Genomic DNA, 23,495 nt, shown 5'->3' with positions numbered 1-23,495 from the left:
AAAGCCTGGAGCGACACCACTAAAACAAAATGGCTGCCTATGGCAGTTATCTGCGGAAGTAAAAATCTGCGGACGCAAGTGTTGAACTTTTGATAATTTAGGAAAGAAAAGTAAAACTCAGAAAAAAAAATAAGTATAAGCTGAGAACTCACAAAATGGCAGATAGTGAAGATGAAGAAGCGCCTCCAGAGAGGGATGTTAAGGTATCTGTTTTACGACCGTACAACCTCCATGTGCAAAATTTAGCTGTAGTTTGAAAGTAAAACATAGGTGGCATTGAAAACTCTCTTTTACTTCTTGAAAGTGCAAGCAACCTAAATTTAACTCCTAAAGTTTAAACTGACACAATACCTAAAATTAACAGTGCTACAAAATGTGAGCTGAAAAAATGTACTGTAAAAGCCAGGCTGACAAATTAAGCTCTACATGAATCTTAATTAATAGTGATTTACTCCCAACTTTTACTTTTTTATTCTAAACATTAAATCGTATGTCGAAGCGCAATAGTAATAATATAAACACCAATCGTAATTTAGCTGTCTCTCACTTTTAGTGAAGTACAGGTTCATCTTTTCAGTCGTTATAAAAATGATCTGTTTAGCTGTAATTCTTGGTGAACCATGGGGAGATTTTGTGAGTGGTTGTAGCCAGTGAACTCTTGCTGCTTGAGTATTCCGTGTCAACCTGTTTTTTGGGATGGAACTGAGATTCATGGCAATTAGACTCTCCGAACGATATGATTTATTAGTGTGTGACAGTTGAGGCTTCTATGAACATGCTATCAACTTTATTTAACACGTGTGCCTAAATTCTTGTCTTAAATAGGATTTTAGCTTCAAACAAATGAGGAAAATAAGAATGTTTGAGTCACCAACAACTTTACCCACTGTTCGCTCAAGCTCGCTGGCTGTTTCCACCAAGTATGGGTTGACATTTGTTGGCTGCCCTACAGGTATTTTAAAACTATTGTGCATCTTAGTGGATGAACATCTTTAAATTTTGTGTTGTTTCTTTCTTGGAATGTGTACTTATTGAGTTTTAAACAAAATGAGCCTAGCAACTCCTTATCACCCACGAGTGACCAAGACAGAATTTCTCCTCACAATAGGGAGGGTGGAGGAGTTTTGACTTGTTGCCTGAAGATCTAAATAGTACTTTTTTTCTTTCGGAACTCAATTTTCTCTCCTCTTTGCTTTTGGTTATAAGAGTAATGTATTTATCGAGATCGAGACAAAAAGTGCGCCTTTACTTGTTTGTGTACCAAGGAGAGAATTCAATTAAAACAATTGTATCAACTTTATTTTTTAATTTCTTTCTGATTACTATTGTGCTCTACATTATTTCAATTTTAAACTCAAGATTATATATCATACGGGACATTGCATCAATATTTATTGTAACAGGAACAAGAGTGATAAAAACTGAAACCATTGAAAGAATTAATGAATCTGATGAAGGAAGCATGCAGAATGTTGGTAAGTTGTTGAAAGAACCCTTAGAACCACCACCACCCCCCCCCCCCCACCCACCCTCTCAAAAAAAAAACAAACAAAACTGCATATGTGTTACCCTTAGCCTGTTTAAGATGAAACTCAAGGGGTCACTATGTTGTATTTTGGGGAAACCTACTTCCTTCAGTGGTGGCTTAATTCTTTGGTGCATCAGTACCTCAATAGTTGTCCAGTTCTTTTCTCAAAAATGAGTACATTCAGAGCTAAGTTACAGCCATATATCATTGCAAAATTGATGCAGCTTTGAATCAACAGGGATGCTTTGAATGATCTTTTTAATTAAACTTGAATCTTGAAACTTAATATACAGAGGGCTATAAGCTGATGAGAAAAAAAAAACAGGAAGTTACCAAACTTGCACATTAGGGGAATTTTTGACATGCTTGAGTGTTGTTATGATGTCATCCTGCAGGGATCCATTTGTCTAACAGTGATAGGGTATTTTTTATTGTATCTTTCAGTGGCAACTTGCCCTTCAACCTTCAAAGAAATTGGTCATTCTGTACAGTTTGTGGGTCTTAGCAGTGATGATTTGACTCTGTCTGTCTGCTATGTGAATGGAAATCAAACTCTCTTGAATCTCTATGATGTTCCAACCCTTGGAAGTTCTGTATGTTGTAATTGTTTGTTTTGTTTTGTTTTACAATTATGATTTTTTTCATTCTACACTTCTCAATGTATCTGGCTCCCTTTGATAAACTTTTCGTCATTTCAGAACACATCAAATGCCAAGTTTGGTGACACAATTCTTACAAGTGATGCAGGTACACATTGTTTAGAACTAAGTTTGAAGTCTGCAAATAACAAGCTATCATCTTACAAATATTTGCCAACTTTTTGGTTGTAATGGTCAAATGTTTAAGGTGTCCAATACAATGTATTACAATAAAGGGTTTAACTTAGAGCATGGATCACTTTGCTTTTTGAATGAACAATACGATTACAGGTACAATTCCTGTAAAGCTCCGAGTGAAAACATGCTTTGTTGAACAATGCCATCTTCTTTCGAAAGCTTGCAAAATTACAACTTGTTGGTGTGAATTGGATTCTCAAATTTTGAGAGCCAACCAAGCAGCCTATTACAAGAAGTATATTATCCTGTGCTACTTCTTTCATATCTCAACTTATATGAAAAACTAGTATTGGTACAGGACGTACTGTAATTTTGAAAAAAATACATTCATTGCTTATGAGAGGTTAACAATTTTTTTTCATCTAAGCAGATTTGCTTCTTTTCTGGTAAAACTATTTAGTAGCACAGCAAAAGACCTGATGCTTATTATTTACAGGCTTGAAGTTAACGAAGTTATTTTAAAAATTATGATTACTTCAAAAATAATCTTCTGACAATCTACGTCTAATTGAGCATGATACAGGTTATATTAAACATACCTACAATACCGCTCGCCTATATGTTAAATGTGCAGACGAATTTAATACGCCTAGACGCAGGATAGTCAGACGCGCATTTATACGACTTTTTTGCGGGCACGGTCGAAAAAATTCGCGACTCATGTGCCGTTGTTATTTGGTGCTGTAAGTTTCCTTTATAGTACATTGTTGTGTAAAACAAAGAACTTCTTGGTTTGAAAAATGCGACTAGTCGACAATGGGAAATTTACATAATGAAAAAAGCTATTATGTTACACTCACGCATGTCGCATTGCTTCGGGAATTTATCGACTAACGAGCAGTAGCAGTAGATTTGCTTGATTTGAGTTGTTGATGAATCAAGAGGGAAGGAAAATGTCTCTTACAGAAGACATCGAAACACTCGTACCATTAAGCGAGTAACGAAGCGAATACTCACTAATATGCTTCCCAATTTATTCATTGCAATCAGCGCCCCCTAGAATGTTTACGCATTGGGAATGTAAACAATTTGGTGTTCGCATTGCGCGTGCTTATTTCTTCGAAACTTCAAACTTACCTCGATCACTTTCGATGAGGAACAGAAGGTGAACATCGATCGATGATCTGACAAATAATGAAACAAGAAGCAAATTCGGTTTCGCATAAAAAATTTGCATACGAGTCCGAACAAGGCTTAGTCGTGACCAAACTGTAACACAACACCATTATCATAAGCACTTCTTAGTTTTTGTTTAAAAGGCGAGATGAATGAATCAGTTTTCGAGAACAGCATGTTCACCGATGATAAAAGCTATAAAATAAGCATTCATTCAGAACGCGACAACTAGTTACAAACGAGTGCTTTAGCTGATTCTACCGAAATACGATACACTGAGAATAAACAAATTGTATTAATTTATTGCATATTCTTTTTGTGAACAGAATAAATTTTTACATAACGTTATACATCATCATTAAAGTATATGTTGGTATGAATGATGTGCTTCATCGCACAGTTTCTAAGTTATCACATGTACTCATTTTGCACGTGATTTGCTGGGATGTTTTTGTCACGTTATTTACAATGTAACATGATACTATATATATCAAGGGAGACCAGTTAATAACTTGCATATTGTTAGTTGCAAAATAAAGTAATGTTTATTTGATAATTATTTCTTAAACAGAAGTAAGTGTCGCAAACCTTCTCTGGAACCCTGGTTTTCCTGGTATCTTTGCCATTTGTTTTAGTTCTGGAGCTGTGTCAATAATGGGGCTTACTGAAACTGAAATCAAAACACTGGCTTCTCTTCCAGGAAGTGTAAATGCCAATGCAAGTAGGTGTTATTAAGTCACTTAATTGCATTTTTTTCTTTTATATGAATTAAAGTCAATTATGGACAAGAAATGATTTGAGAATTTTTTTACTAGTTTGTTGGAGTCCAAAAGGAAAACAGCTTGTTGTTGGACACAGAGATGGCAGTTTAACACAGTATTCACAGGTACAGTAATTCAAACTAACTTTAAATCTTCATGTTAGTGCTTGGGGCAACTATAACTTGTATTTCAAATTTAGAACAAGATGTGGGCACTTTCAGGTAGTAATCAGAAAGAGTTTGCATGTCAAGAAACAGGGCTTATTTCATATTTTATTAACCAAAAATTTGGCTGGACAACAACAAATAACAACAATACGAACTTGTAGTAAAATGCAAAAGGTGGTCATGATTTTTAAATGGCATAATACCAGTAGTTTGTACTGGTCTTTTTTTTTTTTGCAAACTTGGCCTTGTTTCTTATAAAACTGAAACCTGGACGGTATAAATACACAATACAGCACAAGGAAATTCTTAGTGAAAAAGGTATTTTAGTGAGGGGGGGAGGGGGGGGGTGGAATCATCATATTAGTTATTGTTATAAAAGGTCATGCTGGCGATAAACACAACCAAAACATGTATTTCATTTCTTGTCCATAAAGGTGGGTGGAGGAGCTAGGGGGGTATTTTTTAAGTTTTGACCAGTAGGAACTGGATGCATGCTTTTTCACCAGGGACAATGATTTTGGGGTGGTACAACTTAGAGTATTTTTGGTATACTATGCTTGGGGAACTACATGTTTTTTAGCACTTTTGCTGATCTTCTCCTCAGATCTGTACCATTTTTAGCATTGATTGTGACATCCCTCACATCCTTTTTGTGATGTCCCTCACAACCTTTTGAATTTAAAATTCTAACCTTTAATTAAAAAATTGATTTATTCATGTTATTTGGTAAAGAGTGAAGTATGGTTTGTTTTCAAATCCTTGGGTGAAATTTAAATAATAGGGGAGAAGTGATATTACTCTTGAATATTGATTGCTAAGTTCACTGGGTTCAGTTTTGCAACATGTTCTTTATTATCTAAAATGATTCTCTTTAGGCTTTGGAAGTTAAAAAGGAAATAGAATGCCCTGAAATTTTTATTGACGATCCTCACTCAGGTATTGAAAATTGTAATCAGTGGCAATGTCTCCCTTCTTCCAAATAAGAATTGAAATGCAATAGCACATGTATATTGACACAACATCAACTTTTTCTACCCTATTTTGATGTAAATTACCTTTGCTTCACAAATAATCTTTGCAAGCTGTTCATTGATTCAATTATTTCAATCCACTTTCTTTTGCTAAATAGTTAAATTGTGTACAGTACATACGGGTATAAACCAACATCCATTTATTGCAATACTTACACTGTAGTCTTGTAAATTAGTGAAGTCACTTATATACTGTATTTCTTGACTGACTGACTGATTGATTTATCATTTGATTCATTCTTCCAATATTTAACTTTGTTGACAAATTACTTCATGTGATATTTAGTGACGGATGTGCTGTGGATTACTGCTACATTGTTTGCTGTTGTTTACTCCAGCTTTGAGGAAGGGGATGCTCCACAGTTTCTGCTTATTTCCACTCCTGTAAGTTTAAATGTTATTTAGTATATGTTTTGGATCAAACATTTTCTTGGTTTAACTTTTCGAAAGCAGTTAGTACAGATCCGTTTGATTCTTATTTACTAATCTTGTATTTGTTATAATCATAATCTGAAACACAGGAAAATACAAATCAGGGTAATTTGAAAATTTTCATACCAAGAAAAATTCCAACCTTGACATATTCAAGGACAAACCATGTACCTTTGTATGTAGCTTGAAAATTTTGAGAGGTTTTTTAAATTTTGTGTACAGTTATGAATCAAAAAAAAATATTGGTAAAGAAAAGGCCACATTTACTTACTATTTAGGACAAAATGAAAGTCTCTACATGCAAAGCAGTGTCAATTCATGTTCTTTTTATTTTGAGTGACATGGAATACCCATCAGGCTACAAATTTGTTTACCATGTAGACTGCACACATGCACAGCTCCTGCTTATTAACTTGACTAGCTAAAATTTTTGAAAATAGTTGCTTTTCCTCTTTCTTTATGTTCTGTAACAAGAAACCACAAAAATAATTTCCCATCAGAAACCTTAACTCTTCTTGAACTGCAAAATTTGTTTCCCCTGACGTGGAAAACATGGCCTTTAGGCAAAATAAACTGAGCAAAATATTTGTGCTTTGCAGTCTAAAGATGGTTTGAGCAAAAAAGATATTTAGTACTATTGAACAGTGACAGAAGTTGAGCTCTATTTTCCTCTTTTTGCTCTTAGAGAGATGAACCAAAGAAAATAATAAACTTTGATGATATCTACTATGTGATGAGCGAGGAACGGCAACCCATGTTTTACTTAAAACTCATCACTGAATGGTAAGAATAGTCTAAGAGAATTTTAGCAGAGCTCAGCATAGACCCATAATGATACAAAATTGTAGTAACCCATCAAGCTGAAAAAATTTGGACTTGACACTGTACGGGCATCCATACTAGGTGCTACTTTTAACATGCGTGGTCAACTGTACTGCGGGCATCCCAACGCCACAGCTTTGTCTAGTAGTCCAGTGGTCAGTGCACTGGGCTCCGAGTCAGATGACCCAGGTTCTAGTCCTGGCTGGGGCAAGGCGTTGTGTCCTTGAGACATGTGGGAAAAAAAATGCGAGCTCCACTTTTAGGCTTGGCTAAATCTATATATTATGAATTTCTGACTAATTTAAATGGATCATACAAAATTCATCTAGTGGCAATTGAAGAACTATTCAACTAAACCCTATGTTGTTTTCTTAGTAATATTTATTGGGTTTTAATCATTGGACATTTAAAAAAAATATAAAATTGGACATTTCAAAGCAAAATCTTGACAAATTTCCATTAATACACCTTGTCAAAAATATTGGAGGACAGGTGCTATAAAGGTACCCATAGAAACATATTGTAGAAGGGCCCCTGGACACACCACATAACATTGACAATTATCCTGTTACATGACTTTCTTTTCATTATGCTTAAATTGCATTTATAGCTGTAGCTTGTCATTGGTATTGAATAGTCCATTTAGTTGCCCTTATGGTAGTGAGAGATTAATTTTAGTATAGTAACCTCGTTAGCAACACAGAGAGCACCATAGAAACCCAACCATTGCCTAAGCAACAAATACTGTAGGTTGTTTCACTTCAATAAAGTAACACTCTAACTGTGTCGATACTTCTGTTTTAGGAATATTTTGATTTCAGCATGTTCCAATGGGTTTGAAGCTGCTGTACTTGGGAAGTATGGAGGAGAGGTATGATGTTGTTTTATTGAATTCCTTGATGCGTAACTTTTGTTTTGCATGTTGAATTTTCAAAATGGACTTGCATAGCTCAAAAATATGAATTGATGCAGTAGCTCCCTTGAAATTTATTTGTTTATGACATTTTTAATTAATTTCCATTGCTTGAGCCTGCTCTAAGATTTATCTGCTGCTACTGTAAAAATAAAGATATTCTTTTGGCCTTCCATTTTTCAGGTATATTTGTAACCTAGACAAATAATCAAACTCTATCAAAAATTAGTAAATAATGATATTCTCTGGTTAAAGAAGAGATAAAATGTGGAATTGATACTCTTGAAAATGACAATTCTGAAGGGCCATTGCATCACTCAGTCTCCTGATTTAGCGTAGTCGTATGTTGTCCCTCAAAGAATATTTTTTAAGTATTGTGAGACTGCACTATTGATACTTCCTTGCTTTCCTTGTATTTGAACAGGCTTCTACTCCTTGGGAAAAGTGGAATGTTGAAGAAAATGGTCGTGCAGAAATGCCTTTGACTAACAACAATGATGAAACATTTCCTATGGGATTGGCATTTGACTTTAGATCAACCAAGCCCATTTTAGAAGGAGAAAAAAAGCTTCCCCCAGCCCCAATGATGATGCTTCTATCAACAGATGGTGTCCTGTGCCCATATTACGTTGTTAATCAAACCCCTAATGTAGATCAAGGTATAATTAGAGCTCCAGAACCTTTACCACTCGGAGGACAAAGAAAGGCAATAGCATCAAAAGCAGGTGATGAATTGTACTTGGGAATTCCTTCCTGTAAATGCATTTTAAAAATGTGTAGATTTTGCAACCCAAACCTTTCTTTTTTTTTCTGTGATTGTACTTTCAACTCAGTAATCTTTTGAACATTGTAAATAAGCAGGAGACTTCTGTCATTTCCAATGTTATTTCTACAAATTCCAACATTAATGACTGATTCAAATCAAGGGCCTTTGTCGTTTACCACTCTGGGGATATTATTCTTTTCTCATTATCAGGTTCTGTTCCTAAAGGGAATGTTTTGCCAACCTTTGGTACTGCTAGAGACCTCCCTGCTGGTGTTTTCTCACAGACCACAACATCTGGCTATTTCTCTCCAGGTGGTACCTCTTCATTTGCAAGCTCCAAGCAAACCACTCCTTTGGCATCTGGAACTCCCTTGTCAGACAAATCAGGGAACCTTCCAAGTGGTACCTTTTCATTTTCAGGCCCCAAAGAAATCATTCCTTTGACATCTGGAAGTTCCTTGTCAAGCAAATCAGGAAACTTTCTAAGTGGTACCTTTTCATTTGCAGCCCCTAAAGAAACCACTTCTTTCACATCTGGTACTCCCTTGTCAGGCAAATCAGGGAACCTTCCAAGTGGTACCTTTCCATTTGCAGGCCCCAAAGAAAGCACTCCTTTGACATCTGGAAGTTCCTTGTCAAGCAAATCAGGAAACTTTCCAAGTGGTACCTTTTCATTTGCAGGCCCTAAAGAAACCACTTCTTTGACATCTGGAACTTCCTTGTCAGGCAAATCAGGGAACCTTCCAACTGGTACCTCTTCATTTGCAAGCTCCAAGCAAATCACTCCTTTGGCACCTGGAACACCCTTGTCAGGCAAATCAGTCGACCCTCCAAGTGGTACCTTTCCATTTGCAGGCCCTGAAGAAACCACTCCTTTGACATCTAGAACTCCCTTGTCAAGCAAATCAGGGAACCTTCCAACTGATACCTTTTCATTTGCAAGCCCTAAAGAAACCACTCCTTTGATATCTGGAACTTCAGGGAATCTTCAGTCTGGTACCTTTTCATTACCAGGCTCAACGCTAACTGTTCCTTCGACAGCTGGAACTTCTTCCTCAGGTACATCTGGGAACCCTTCAGCCGGTGCATTTTCATTTTCAAGTGATAAGCAGTCAGGGCCAATACCCTTTAAACCTACTGCACAAGTGCAAGCCACAGAATCAGGGATGCCCTCAAGAAGTAGGCCTCCTCTTGTGAAACCCACTCCTATCACTCAACTGCAGCCAGATAGTCAAGTAAAGACATCTTTTCAACCAGCACCAACTACTGCTGCAACCTCCATAAAGGCACCCTCTCAACCTCAGGTATTACACAATTTAACTTTACAGTAGAAGATGGGCTTCAATAAAACTCATTAACTTACAGCCTTGTGCCGTTACGAGGCCCCTTAGCGCAGTGTTATGTCAATTTCAATTGAGTAAAAACTACTTAATCATTGAAAAATTAGTTCCTTAATTTTTTTCCATACCTTGCTTGATTCATAAATGCAACCACAATATTTTCAGAGGTTGCTTTGCTTGGGAGATCACCAAAAATTTTTTTTAGGCCAATGGCAAAAAGAGCTGAAATGAATGGTGCTTCTTACAGGATTTAGCCTTGCTATGCTGATTTTAAAAACGATGATCAGAATTTGCGACAACTCAATATTTGTTCAAATTATTTTTTAGGAAACCAAAAAGAATTGTATTATAAATCTGTCAAGAGATTGGGCCACATCGAACTTTCAATACTGCGTATGTACACTGTTGATTCCTTTGATAAAGGAAGTCACACTGAAATATATAATTAAGGTTTAGAACAAAAGACAATCTGCTCTGTTCCCTCTCAGGTTGCAGGACTAAGCTTGCCATCAACACCGAAGCTAACATCTGCTAAACAACCAGCTGGGCATGTAACAAAGGAAGATCAGCCCAGTCCTTTTACTTCAAGACAAGTGCAGAGGATCGAGGGAAGCTTGAGTTTTACTGCAAATCCTCCTTCACAGAGCTTAAAATTACTTGGGCAATCAAATGCCAGAGAAAGTGCAAAACAGGAACGCACCAAAAAGGTAATTTATTTTTCTCAATTTTATTGTTTGGAAGAGATCTCTGTTTGTGTTAGAATCCCAACTCTGGCCAGTTCCAGATTTTCATATGGATTGTCTGAGTTACAGATATCTCATCTGTCAGCTAGGTCCTCCATATGCAGCAAATGTGTTGGGAGTCCTACACTTTTTGTCACAAAGGAACTTCATACTGCTATAATAAGCGCTGTTATGAGAATTTTGATTGGAGACTCACACGTCACACGTTAGTTGGTGGCTTTTGTAAGTTCGAAATGATTGAACTAATTGTTTTAAATTTGTTATAAACATTTTGCAAACAAGTTCCAATTGACTGGTCGGTTCTACGTAATACTATATGCAAAGTGTGATTCAATTTACCTCTAATTTGATGTAATCCTTACTTTTTCTTAGGTTGCTCCAGTTGCAAAAGAAAAAACAATGGAAGCATCTGTATCAGAGACTATCCATGAAACAGTAATGTCTTGATTACTATGGCAGGAAACTTCAATTATCTTTGTAATTTAACCGCTATCGTTGAGAGAATATCGTGGGTATTTAGCTCTCGGATATGCCCCGAGACCGCAATGGAAGGAAAGCAAAAATGTTTTTACCTCCAAATTTAATTAAATTAGTTTTTTTTCCCGTTGTTGTATTTATCGACTGACTGTCTTTAAAAATACCCTGACTTTCCTTTAGGATAATTTTATAACTCTTACGTGACATGATAATACTTTCCTCTCATTTAATTTCTGTAATGATTAACATTTTATAGATTAGCCTCTTTAACGAAGAAATGGCAAAATTGGGAAGTAGTGTAAAGAGCATGCAAAGGAAGTGTCGTCTTACTGACGATGATAAGGAGCTGGCTTCATTCAGGAGGGCAACCGATGAAGTTGGTCGAAATCTCAAAGACATCAAATTGGCCACAAAGGTTTGTACTTTAGTTAACCCCATGATTCTGTAGAGTGATCAGCAGCTAAATTTTCTGTCCTTTTTTTATAATCTGTTGAGCAGACCTGAAGACAAACAGGTAGATACGGGTCAAACCACTTCTTTGTGTTAGTTCTTTTTTTTTGTAATTTGTTGTTGTTGTTTTTTTTAATTTCTTCTCAATTGCAGTACCCAAGTAAATCTGTGTCATCATCCTCATAGTAAAACAACCTGTATATTCGGAAAGGTTGTGGATAATATGTTAGTTAACTCTAGTATTGCTTGAATTGTTAACATTCGTGTTACGATGCTGTCACTTGTGATATAATCTACGTAGATAACGATGTTTCGACTGCATATTGCTTCTGTAATAGGCAGTGTGTTTGACTTCAACTATGTTTGCGTCAACTTGAAGCCAGGCTTGCTGCGCGAAATACGCCCGTTATGCTTTAGCCGAAAACTAACCAATCACAGTGGAGGATCAGGCCTCAAGGTTTACTCGTAGCCAATAAACTTTTTAGCCAGATTAAGACAGCAAAAATCGTGCCGTCGAAACCAGGCTCAGTTCTACCATTATTAACACTACAGGATCAACAAAATGACATTGACGAGGAGAAAAGAAAACTATTTGAAGCATTTGAAATGCTTGAAGATATCAGGTGCGTGCGTATCAGATGCAATTTTTGTTGGAGTTCATTAGATTTCAAAGCTAAAAAGTTCCCGTTCCCTTTTTGTTGCTGTTTTTCGGTGAGGGTGTCTGTTTGTTTATTATTTTTTTGCTTTTTTTCTAATTTCCTACTTTCTTTAATTGTATGATGTGGTTTCTTTTCTTAAAGAAATTAGATGACTAGAAGATCTAGTGATGTAATGATCGTTGTAAACATCAGCTTCGTTTTGTGGAGGCAGTTGATAACAGAATGTATCATCACAATTATAACTGCAACACGCACGTTTTTTATACATTAGGATTAGACAGGATAAGAAGAGCGATGCAAGGTATATTCAATTGCTTAAGGTATGAGTAGAACTGATCATTATATCGTACTTGTATGAGTAAATTCAAACGGAAAACATATTACATGATTGATTATGTATATTCGCTTTCACGCACTTGTTCTGAACGCAGCTTTTGACTTAAAAAAGCTCCCTCTAACAGGGCAATACTCTCTTTTACCGTCGTTCGAGGAGGAAGAATAGATATGCTCGTCAGTTAACCCGACCGAGAGATGGAATACTGAGATTTCAACCACCTTCCTTATGAACTTTTTTGGCGGCATGTCATTCAAACATTTGTAGTCTCGTATAGATGATAAACACAGTGGCCTTGATTTTGCTTGAAAACATCTTTATGTGTTTGTCCTTGGACATACGTCATATAATTATCTGTTCCTCGAAGCTTATCTGACGTTGTCGGAACAAGGGATGTCCGTTGACAAATACACCGTGTGAAAGAATATTTGTGCGCCATTAAGGGAATGTTATTTATTTTATTTTTGTTCGATAGTCAAGAGCTCTGGATCCTTTGAATACGAAGAAGATGAAAGAAATCAGAAAGCTTCATCTCTATCTTGATAAAACACTCAGGTGCGAGTTAATTCATGTTTTTTTTTAATCAACACTTAAGTGTATTCTTTATTAGTGAATGTACTGCGACTATGCCACGGCCAAAGCGTAGTTACACACGTATTGAGGACAGTCAAACCTGTATTAAGCGGGACTGTGTTAAAAGGTCAACCTGGTTCAACGGCCTTTTTGTGTTCTTTTGCTACTGTATCGAATGGTCCTTTGAAGCGGAACCACTCAATTAAAACTAAGAGTAATCTTTCCCATAAAATTTAATCCACTTTCATCTCCCGAAATCAAGGTTAGTAATATTTTTGAGCGAGTTTTAGTACATTAAGTGGTAAATTAGGACATAACATGAAGCTTTTTATCGTTTTTTTAAATACCCATTTCTGTGGAACCTGTATTAAGCGGTCACCCCGTGGGTGACCGCCTGATAGAGGTTTGACTATAGATGGCTTCTCGATTAAGTGTCGTAAAACTAAAACCAAAGTAATCATAACTCCAAATCAGAGATGGGTAAGGAAATTATCTCAGTGAGTCATGAGGACCCAAAGCGCGGGAAAACGCGAGAGAGCAAATGGTAATTGCTTTTACTTTTGTATCTGATTGGTCGAGAGGGGTGGCGCGAGTTTGCTAAACAAACCACAGAGCCAAGTAAAGAAGGACCGATGCAATCTCGGAATTTCTCTCGATAATCATTTGAAAATTGTCGTATTTCTCCATCCACTCCGTTCACGTATGTACTGATCAAGTATTGAGTTAGTACAAATACATGTATTTTATTTAACCTACTGTTTTCTTAGAGACGTTATCATGGTTCTTGACGAACAGTGGAACAAAGAGAATGAACAGAAAAGGTAAGCACGAGGAAGACAGCAGTGCATTACGGCTTAGTTGAAGTATCTTAGGCTCATCTTTAATTTTTGCCTAGTCTCCCTATTTAGTCCTTTTATCGGAACTTCTTAACAAGACAGCTCCCCTTTGCAGCAGAAGGCGGCGGACTGGAAAAGTTTTTTCATGGTCCATACCTCTTGCGTTGTTTATCGCGTCACCCCAACCCCCCCTCCCCCTTTCCAAACAATCCCATGAGCGATTGCGCGGCGACATTTGTTCTCAGGCTATCACTCTTTTCCAAAATGAGCTATTGTTTCGCTTCAATTGAAGGTCTATCCAACGTCCTGCGCTAGCCGAAGTTTACCAGACACTGAGGATGCACCAAAAGATAGCACAAGATCAGGTGAGTCTCAAAGATATTCATTCTCATTCATGTGGTATCTCGACGGTTCGTATCTGAACATAAAACCTTATTTCACTGTTTGATTCGATTTGTCAGGGGGTCAAGTTGGACAAAATTGTACAAGGAATGAAAAATCGCAACCTCGTGTCAACCTCTTGGCGAAGAAATCCGATGACTACAACACCTTTAAGGTATTAGATTAATTGTATTTTACAAATCGACTACAATTGTACATCAATGTCAGTATTCACAATCCACTCCTCAAATAGTTGTGTGTCGCAGACGAGTCTAAGCGAGTTTGAATTTGGCATTCGAAACAAAAAGCAAATCGTTTCATAATTGAAATCCGTGATGTACCTTTTGCTCAAAAAGATAAAGTACAACGCCCAGTTTCAGCTTGCTTACACAAGTCTTGACCTGTGAGCACGTGAGAGTTGGTACAGTTTGGTAAAATGTTTTACAATTCAACTTCATCACTGCCTTTCTCTTTTAGCTGAAATTGATATCCACTGAAAATTACAATTAATTATTCCCCTTCCCTCGTTTTCTTCTGTTATTATTTTATTTATTATGCTCTATTGTTTAAATTTGAATTTTATTTTCCATTTCAGAGATGACGTTTCCTCTTTAAGTGACCCCTTTTCTGTTTCGAAACTGGGATTAAAATCACCTACAAAACCCGTCTCAGGTACATTTAAACCTATTCATATACAATGGTTTTGGTAGTGGAACACCTCAGCCATTTTAAACTCTGGTTACCCATTAATCATGCACTGTACCAATTGTTTACTACACTTTTGTTCTTTTTGTAAAGAGTTTGGCTTCCATTTTTCCTCGTACTCAATCAAGGTGTATTTATATCAAACATTTTCAAAATTGAAGAAGGATCAAAATGCCGTTTCTAGGGGACAACTACCAATGTAGCCCTATTTTATCAACTCAACTCGCCCTCCCATAGTGATTCATACTGAGTGAGCGATTATGGGGTACATTTCGATTGCGTGTCGGGGAACTGAAACCAGAGTAGGCACAGCCAATCAGAGCAGGCACAGCCAATCAGAGCAAAGGAAAATATCACATGGAGATAATAAGAAACAGGCAAAGTGCCTGAAGTGCGGGAAAACGCGGATGACCAAATCGCGTTTGGTTTTAGTTGAATCTGATTGGTCGAGAATTGGTGCAAGTTTTTGGGATCAATCATAGAGCAAGTTAAAGCAAAACCAATGCAATCCAGGATCACTTTGTCACTCATTTGAACATTACTCTCTATTTTGGTGAAAATATTATTTTGGATATTTCTATGGTTATTTTACAGCTCCAATATCCCCTGAAAAACGAGCCAAGCTTAGAAACATGTTTCAGAAACGGAGAACTACCCCAGTGAGAAAAAGCATGCCTGGTAAGTCTTGTTATCGTTATCATTATTGTTATTACACACTGCAAGCTTTGGTCAGCTTCAATGGTTCTAACGCCAACGGGGCTAGTCCAGTTTGGCCCGTTGTATTTGCCATTTTGTTTCGCCATACCAGACTCCCTTTTTCCTTAGCTGCTCGGAGCATCAATTGGCTTTATTTGTGAACAATATCTGATGGTAGCGGATGTTGCGATTTGATGTTCCTTTGTGGACGAGGCTAAAAAGATGGTTACGTTGCTGAAAAAAAAATCACACGAAAGTACAAGTGTGCAGTCAGACTTTGTTCCTGAAAAGGAACGTGGAGTTAATATTCCCTGTTCTTTTCTCCATTGATTTGAATTTTGTAATCTACAGGGGAAACTCAACAGTACATTAGTTTTACCTGACATTGTCTGAAATAAAAATATTTCCAAGCAATTATGACTAATCATGATTCTGCATACGGTTCCACTTTAGCAGTGCCCGGGTTCTTAACCTTTTCAAAATACTCTTTACTAACTCTTAATTTTTTTTCCAGTTCCTCTTACGGTTAACAAGACACCCTTAGTGAAGCCGGCTAAGCCTGAAGAGTCATTCTTTTCTTCGACTCCTGCTCTAGAGCGAGGAGAAATGGCAGAACGATCCAAAGGTAGCTTTGAGCCCCTTGATGAGGCTGAAAGGCAAAGTGAAGAAAGCCTTTCCGAGGAAGAGTCCCAGGATGACGACACCAGTGAGGAACAAGAGCTTAATCCGTGTAGCGAAGTCCAAGAAACCCGTTCACGTGCGCCTGATTCGCAACCTGTACAATCTACAGTTAAAGACACTTCAAAGAGCGGTTTCAGTTTGGGGAATTCACAAGGAACGGCTGAATTAAAGGAGCCAGCGACTCAAACAGCGAGAGGATCAGCTGATATCAACAATTTGCAACAAGTCAGGGACAGTCCGAAGGCTGTTGCAGGTGGAGCATTTTCTGCAGTTGATAAGTCCAGTGATGAAGGCATTAAGACGTCAGAATCACAGGCACCTCAAGCTGAATCAGTCCAACCAGCAACTGGTTTTAAACTTCCTCCAATGAAGGAAGAGGTAAAGTATTTTTTTTTTGTTTTCACTACCTTTTTTTTTTTTTTCTCACCATTATATCTTCCTCGCTATTGTTCCCAATCTCTTCCGACACATCATCTTCGCTTTCTTTCTGTCGTTTCGTTTATAGTCCTCGCCTGCACCAGTGGTTCAGCCGAAAGGTGACTTTAAGCCCAATGTTAAGGTTATAAGCACAGAAACACCTCCGCACGTTGCTGCAGCTATGGCTGCAATGAGTAGAGCCAGTGCAACCCAAGGAACAGTTCAGTCAAGTAGCAACCTTGATCCTTCAGCGAGCATCGAACCAGTAACTCTGGTGACTTACAAACCACAGTCCCAAGGAAGTGCACCAACTAAGGACTATGATGCAGGCAACACTGCTGCGAAAGCAATTGCCGACGCAGCATTGATGGCCGCTACAGCAGAGGCCCAGAAGTCTTCCACAAAGCCTCAGTATAGCACAGAATTTGTCTTCAAATCCCCTGACAGTAGCAAGCCTGGCCCTCCAGTTGTCACTTTTAAGCCACCTGCCTCTCCGCCAAAAATAAATGAGAGTGGTACCAAGTTTTCTGCTGCTCCCAATGTCACTGTGAATCCAAATAGTGTAGTTAAACCTACATTTGCACCACCATTGCCGACATCGTCCACGACGTCCAGAACTAGTGGGCTGCGGCAGCCTTTGTCAGGAACTCAGGCTATAGGCGGGTTCAGCTTTGCTCCACCGGCTGGAAGTTTATTCAACTTGGGAACTTCGTCTGGGACTGCCGTTCCTGCATTCAGTGCATTTAGTTTCAGTAGTAAAGCGAAAGACACAGCAGATTCCAAAGCTTCTAGTCTTACCGCTGCGGCAAGCGTTGAGTCACCTAAACCAGCAACTACTTCCTCGACACCAGCCGTGGGTATCACTCCTAGCGCAGGAGTGAGTAGGAATTTATTTGCAGCAGGAAATGCAGGTGAGCAAGCAATACCAACAAGAGGCGAACAAGAATTGAAGCAAGAAACTAGAAAGGATGAAGCGAAGGTGAGTCTTTTAAACTGGGTATTTTGTGATGGCTAATAAAAAATGGAAACGTCGTAGACTTTGAGGCTTGTGATGAAGATATTAAAGACATCGACTTTATTTCAGGTCGCTAAACACAAAATTGCAAGGCCTTCTTAAGTACTAACGTGATAGCGACTCACACAAATACATTTCCACAGTGTCGAGTTGTTAGTTAAAGACTGTAAACGATGAAGAAACGTAGACGACTTCATGGAATGGACTGGGTAAATTTGAAGTCCGTTCCCCCGACACGTTAAGTTGACCTTTTATTCTAAAGGAGGGTTTAGAATTTGCCAATTTTCACCTCAATTAGTGTGAAGTTCCAAATTAGCATCTGGAATTTACTGCTAGTTAGTACAAAAAAAAAACTATGAAAAGGAAACTAGGGTTTTTTTCCTGTTTTCGACAGACCACCACAGCTTCATCTGTCTTCACTTCCAGAGAATTCGTAACTACGGGCACAGCAGCAGGGTCCTCGAATTCCGCTACAGCCACATTTGGTGGAGGGTTTTCTTCATCTGGCAGTTTAAGTGGTCTATTTGGTTCTGCTGGTACAGGCAGTGGTTCCACAAGCATCATGAGCAACTTGTTGCGAACGTCTGCCATAGGAGGTATTTCAGCATCTGGTGATGCAGCACCTACGGTCAGCTCACTTCCCGAGGAGGTCCCTCTGCCTTTTAAAGGGACTCCATCTGAGAATAAAGATACCAGTGCTGCAGCCATAACTACAACATCCACCAGTGCATTTGCAAGTCCATTTGCTCAGGCCCTTTCAGGAAGTATGAAGTCGAGTTCGCCGTCTTTCGCAAGTATAGGGAGTACATCACTACTCACTGGAAGTGCTTTTGGAGCTTCAACTATGACCGCTACGGCTGCCACGTCTGCTACGCCTGCATCCGGAGGTGAATTTGGCTTTTCTCTTGGTGGCGCTAAAAGTGCCATAACAGCTGCGCCTTCTGTCACCTCAGCAGGGAGTAGTGCATTTAGTTTCACAGCTGGTCCTGCATCATCTGCCTTTTCTGTGACAAGTAGTACGAGTCCTTTCTTCCCCAGTATCACTTCAGCTTCCAAAAGCACCTCTTCACCATTAGTAAGTTCTTCATTAACCACTTTTACAACACCGAAGTCAACAGACGTGGTTGCAAGTTCATCTCCAGGTTCTTCAACCTCAATTGCTACTACAAGTGGTCTGTTTGGAAAAATCACAAGCACCACAAGTGCTTTCGGTGCAGTTCTATCGACAGGCAGTAACATTTCTGGCTCTCAAGGCGCTACTTCAACTACCACTGCCTCTGGAAACGTCTTCGGAGGATTCACATCAACTTCCTTCTCTCCCACTCCAGTGTTTGGAGCTTCAAGAGGCCTCACCTTCGCAAGCACTCCTCCAGCTTTCGGGGTCCCTGTCAGCAGCCAAGGTTCCACATTTGGTTCCACACCAGGATTTGGATCGCAAAGCTCAGCGACCGGCACAGGGTCGGGGACAGGATTTGGGGTATCTTCCACTGGGCAGTCACCTTTTGCTTCTACCACAAGTAGTGGGTTTGGCACTGCCTCCAAGCCAAATGAAAATAGTAAGTAAAAACCTTTATGTAAACTGTTGGGTGGTAATTTTCCATAGCCACATGACTTGTCTCTGGGTTGTTTATGAGAAGGCTTTACGAAAAGCAGGTTTCTCCGCTTTTCTTCCCTTCACATTGACCAACTCTCAGAATTCCAAAGAGACTTGCCACGTTTGAATTCTATTTTCATATTATATTTATAAGAAGAAAACTTTTGGAGTGCAGTCCCATTGTGATAACTTGCAGCCTTCCTGCCGGAACCTTTAGGCAAAAAGTGTCTACCATATGTTCATTCACATTTTCAAGCAAATCCTCTCCTGTAAACATTGAAAACGAACTCCGTTAGAGCTAATTTGTTTCGCTGTCTGATACTATAACCTTCTGAGAATTAATTTATGGTAATTATAAGAAGCTGTCTGTCATGGTACCTTGGATACTAGTAACTTACTATAGACTGCCTTTTTTCTCCTTAAGCTCTAGGATTTGGATTTGGTGGCTTTGGTTTAGGTGGACAAGCAAGCCCACAGACTAGCAAGACGAACCCTTTTGGCGTCACGCAAGGATTACAGGCTCCCACGTCTACACGTAAACTATGACTTTTTATTTTTGTGGCTGACATTCCTGACTGTTGAGTAATGCTTAATTTGTTTCAGAGCGTGGAATTGGTAACGTAATGGCTGATTCCTTGTTGAATCATTTTAATGGGGACAAAGTTGGCAGAGATGTTTAGAAAATTGTTTAACGCTCACTGCGCATGGTGTCGATTGTAGTTCCATAGCAATAGAAGTATGGCTACTTATGTCTGAGAAGTTTTTCTCGTTTTTAACTGTAGAGTCTTCATTGTTTGGTGGGAAGTCAGGAGCTGATATTTTTAAGGTTGGTAATGTTAAAAAATATTTTTCTTACAATGCGACCTTGTGAAGGGTCTTTTACATTTCATCATGCTGCATCCTCGGCCATATTTAGTTCCTAATCAATCTTTGTCGTTTGTCTATGGATATCGAACAGGTGCCATTAAAATCTTTACGGAAATGTAGGCTTCCGCATGCACACCGTTTTTTCTATTCTCTCTCTCTCTCTCTTTCTTTCATGAAGGTGGAAGGGTGTTAATTTTTATATGATTATTTATTCATTTTTAACGTCAGGCGAGTGATACATCAAAGCCAACGTTCGGCGGTGGTCCATTTTCTTCATCTGTGTTTGGTTCCCAGTCTACTGGTGGTTTTTCAGGAGGCTCCTTCAGTGCTCCAGGTACTGGAGTAGGTGCCGGTGGTTTTGGCTTTGGTGCTGCATCGCCATCAGGTATAAGCTCTCTTTACTAAAACGCTTCTTACGAACCGTCGCCGCGCATACCTTCCCAAAGTTCACGCAGCGCCGAGATATTTAGTATTTTTGACTAGCAGGACGAATTCTGGTGGGAAAGAGAAAACGCTCGTGCTGTATTTAACAGCAAATAAAAGTAGGTCTTAGAATTAACGGTTTAAAGAGTTTTAAATTTGTCGTTCATTTTACAGCCAGTAAGCGCGTTTGTCTACCCTCAATCACGAATTAGAAAACAACCCATTTATTCTCTCTTGTGCTCCTTGAGGAGACGGTGACGAACTTTCAAGAGAAAACAATAGCATGCGTTTTCATGCATGGAAAGAAAATGTCAATTGTAGCTTTTGTTAAGGGAAATGTAACTTAATTTGAAGGTTTTCATAATGCCTTCTCAAACTTCTTAATTTCAGCTTCCTCAGAGTTCGGTACACCCCAACCCTTTGGCTCACCTGCTGCTAGTGGGTCTGTGTTTGGTGGTGCTCCTGCGTTTGGTGGTGCTCCTGCGTTAGGAGGTGCTCCTGCGTTAGGAGGTGCTCCTGCGTTAGGAGGTGCTCCTGCGTTTGGTGGTACTCCTGCGTTAGGAGGTACTTCAGCGTTTGGTGGATCCCCTCAAGGAGGTCTGGGGGCTAGTCCTACGGGAGGGTAAGACTTGTTTGTGTATTGAATGTTTATATGTTGTTTGAATTGAATTAGTTTAAGTTTAAGTTTAAGTTTAGTTTAAGTTTAGTTTGTTTAAGCCAGAAATACTATAAGAGAGAGAGAGAGAGAGCTTTCGAACACTATTGTAAGTTAATGATCAGGATTTCGACCACCTTTCAAATAGGCGATGTCGGTGGCGTGTTCATATTTTGTTTTTATTATTTCTTTAGGTTTTGGTAGGTCAGGCGTTGTGCTTTATTAGTTCCGTTGTTGCATTCAGCTGATTGGATTCTGTTTGAACTGTAGACTTGTTTTAATATACAGCGAAATCAGCATCGGCTGCTCAGTAGTAAAAAACGAGAACAGAAATCAACGAAGTGTTGCCACTGTTTGTTTTGACCCGCCCCTTCACCGATAACGAACTGAAATAGAAAAACGCTAAGAAAATTGACTTGCACAAGGTAGACTGAATGAAAGGAATAAATTGTCCTTATTTTCGGAAGGTAACTTGTAATAGCTGCGATTCGAAAAGGAGTCACTCTTCTCTTTTTACTTTGTATATTCACAAGGATCTTTGGAAGTGTCAATTCTGGTGGATTTGGACAGTAAGTTATTACTGACTTTTCCTCAATGTAACGTTGCCGTTATGGTCAGTAATGGTTGGTCGAAAATGAAAATTGATTTCACTCCTTTCCCAATGTAGTCCTATAATTTGATTAGAGGACACTGTTCAAGTGTGTCATCATGGTGATCCCGTAAAACCCCTCATTGTGTCGTTGAAGTTCTAGTCTAGTCTTGAGAAATGAGTATTTCTGTCCCTCTGAAGCAGCGTTTTCCTTCGACATCCATCCAAAAGTTCTTTTTTTGGCAGTGACAAATGAAAACTCCGTTAAATTACTCAAAAGGACCTGAGCTCGCACAGGTCCTAGAAAACCTGGAAAGTCCTGGAATATTATTTTGGCCTTTTTCCATGACTGGAAAGTCCTGGAAAAAGACCACAGGTCCTGGAAAGGTCCTGGAAATCTGCTTAACTGAAGCAAGAAAGTTTTCAGAACCTACGTTGTAAGAAATGTATGTAGACCGTAAGGAGAATTTATTTTTGAAATCTTGAAAATATGAAATGGGAATGAAAGGAACGAAGTGAAATTTGGAGTCTTGGGAAAATCAGAGTCCTGGAAGAGTCCTGAAAAAGTTCTTGAAATTTGTTTCCTAAAAAGGGTACGAACCCTGAAGGATACATGGCCACGTTTTTAATTTCTCATGCTAGACGTTGTTTTACACCCTATAGATCTCAAGGCAGCCCCACCTTTGGGGCTTTGGCCGGGCAGTCTAACGTTCCTTCATTTGGAGCTGTGGCTGGTATGCCTGCCACTCAAGGGTTTGGTGGAATGCAACAGCCGCAACAAACATCTCCTGCTTTTGGCTCGTTCGGTAGCGGCTCACAGTAAGTAGAACAAATTCGCTTTGTTTTATGGAAAATTGTGAAAAAAAAAGTTTCTTGTTGTGTTTCTTTTTTTCCGGTGTGTGTGTTTGCAAGTTTTAAAGTTTTCCCTTAAACTATTTGAAGTCATGTCCAAGCTTGTTTTGAAACTTTGAAGAGTTAAACTCTTTTTTTCGCAAAGTCGCACCTGAATTTGTTGTCGTATGTTATGTTCTTATCGCTTAATGACTCGAACTCCCGATAACCTCCCGTGTTCTTCTTGTCAAGAGATGAATGAACATAGGTCTTAGTGAGGGATCACCAGGTGTTTCATTATCTAAAATTGCAGTTATTCAAGGCATCCTTATATTAAGCTTTTTTACCTAACTATTCACACTGCCAAGTAAGTTCATAGATCAAAACTCACGGGATGCTCCTATATCTGTGACAATTGTAGTTTGTTTCCTGACAGGAGTCCCGGCGGTGCGTCGTTCTCACAGTGGAGGTGACGCTTAGCTGTCCTTTGAATGACAGTTTCCAGTGGATAGTTAAAACAATCCTAGTATTTGCAGCGTCGTTTCACAGCTGCTCAACATAAGGCAGGGTCTATTAAAAAGTTGTTGGTTATTGATGAACGACTACAATTTGTGTACAAGCAGTTGCATTGTATCTCGTTTTACCAGAGGTGAAGCTGAGAGCACCTTTACCCCAACCCTAAGAAAGCCAACCTAAACGGCGATGCCACGCAATATTCGGTATTATCAAGAGAGTATCAACTGATATTCTCTTGGTATAATACCGTTTTGACTTTAAACTTTATCAACCACCATTAGGAAATGATTTTTTTCAAAAATGGACCACCAACCCACCGATGAGGATTCTAATGTGTCTTA

The 23,495-nt window shown here is 38.8% G+C and overlaps 1 protein-coding gene across 3 annotated transcripts; it reads left to right on the top strand.

Annotated features, from left to right (window-relative positions):
- Positions 1-23,234, top strand: LOC113681176 (uncharacterized). Of its 3 annotated transcripts, XM_089205251.1 has the most exons (35): positions 1-203; positions 826-952; positions 1,404-1,475; positions 1,973-2,121; positions 2,227-2,275; positions 4,052-4,201; positions 4,296-4,366; positions 5,284-5,344; positions 5,726-5,823; positions 6,557-6,654; positions 7,498-7,564; positions 8,031-8,331; positions 8,583-9,676; positions 10,201-10,419; positions 10,828-10,890; positions 11,189-11,347; positions 11,935-12,005; positions 12,313-12,361; positions 12,851-12,930; positions 13,716-13,769; positions 14,077-14,149; positions 14,246-14,340; positions 14,761-14,837; positions 15,465-15,548; positions 16,081-16,625; positions 16,753-17,643; positions 18,074-19,235; positions 19,698-19,808; positions 20,056-20,099; positions 20,369-20,525; positions 20,954-21,055; positions 21,092-21,185; positions 21,752-21,787; positions 22,471-22,626; positions 23,075-23,234. In XM_089205251.1, exons 1-35 carry the CDS (start codon positions 156-158, stop codon positions 23,109-23,111), a joined length of 6,744 nt encoding a protein of 2,247 aa, XP_089061377.1. In that variant the 5' UTR covers positions 1-155; the 3' UTR covers positions 23,112-23,234. The 3 variants fall into 3 exon arrangements, with proteins under 3 accessions (XP_089061377.1, XP_027054043.2, XP_089061378.1); XM_027198242.2 differs by having other exon boundaries at positions 20,954-21,185; XM_089205252.1 differs by having other exon boundaries at positions 6-203; positions 8,685-9,676; positions 20,954-21,185.
- Positions 23,235-23,495: the final 261 nt, after the last annotated feature.

Source organism: Pocillopora damicornis, chromosome 4, assembly GCF_964200805.1.
Source record: "Pocillopora damicornis chromosome 4, jaPocDami1.2, whole genome shotgun sequence".
NCBI classification, from domain to species: Eukaryota; Metazoa; Cnidaria; class Anthozoa; order Scleractinia; family Pocilloporidae; genus Pocillopora; species Pocillopora damicornis.
This window is presented reverse-complemented; position numbering and strand designations above follow the sequence as displayed.

Bases quoted from the DNA above. Each gene is read 5' to 3' on its own strand.
- LOC113681176 (XM_027198242.2), top strand. From the start codon at position 156: ATGGCAGATAGTGAAGATGAAGAAGCGCCTCCAGAGAGGGATGTTAAG. The intron at 14,150-14,245 runs GTGAGTCTCAAA...TCGATTTGTCAG, and splicing joins AAAAGATAGCACAAGATCAG to GGGGTCAAGTTGGACAAAAT. The intron at 21,186-21,751 runs GTAAGACTTGTT...TATATTCACAAG, and splicing joins GGGGCTAGTCCTACGGGAGG to GATCTTTGGAAGTGTCAATT.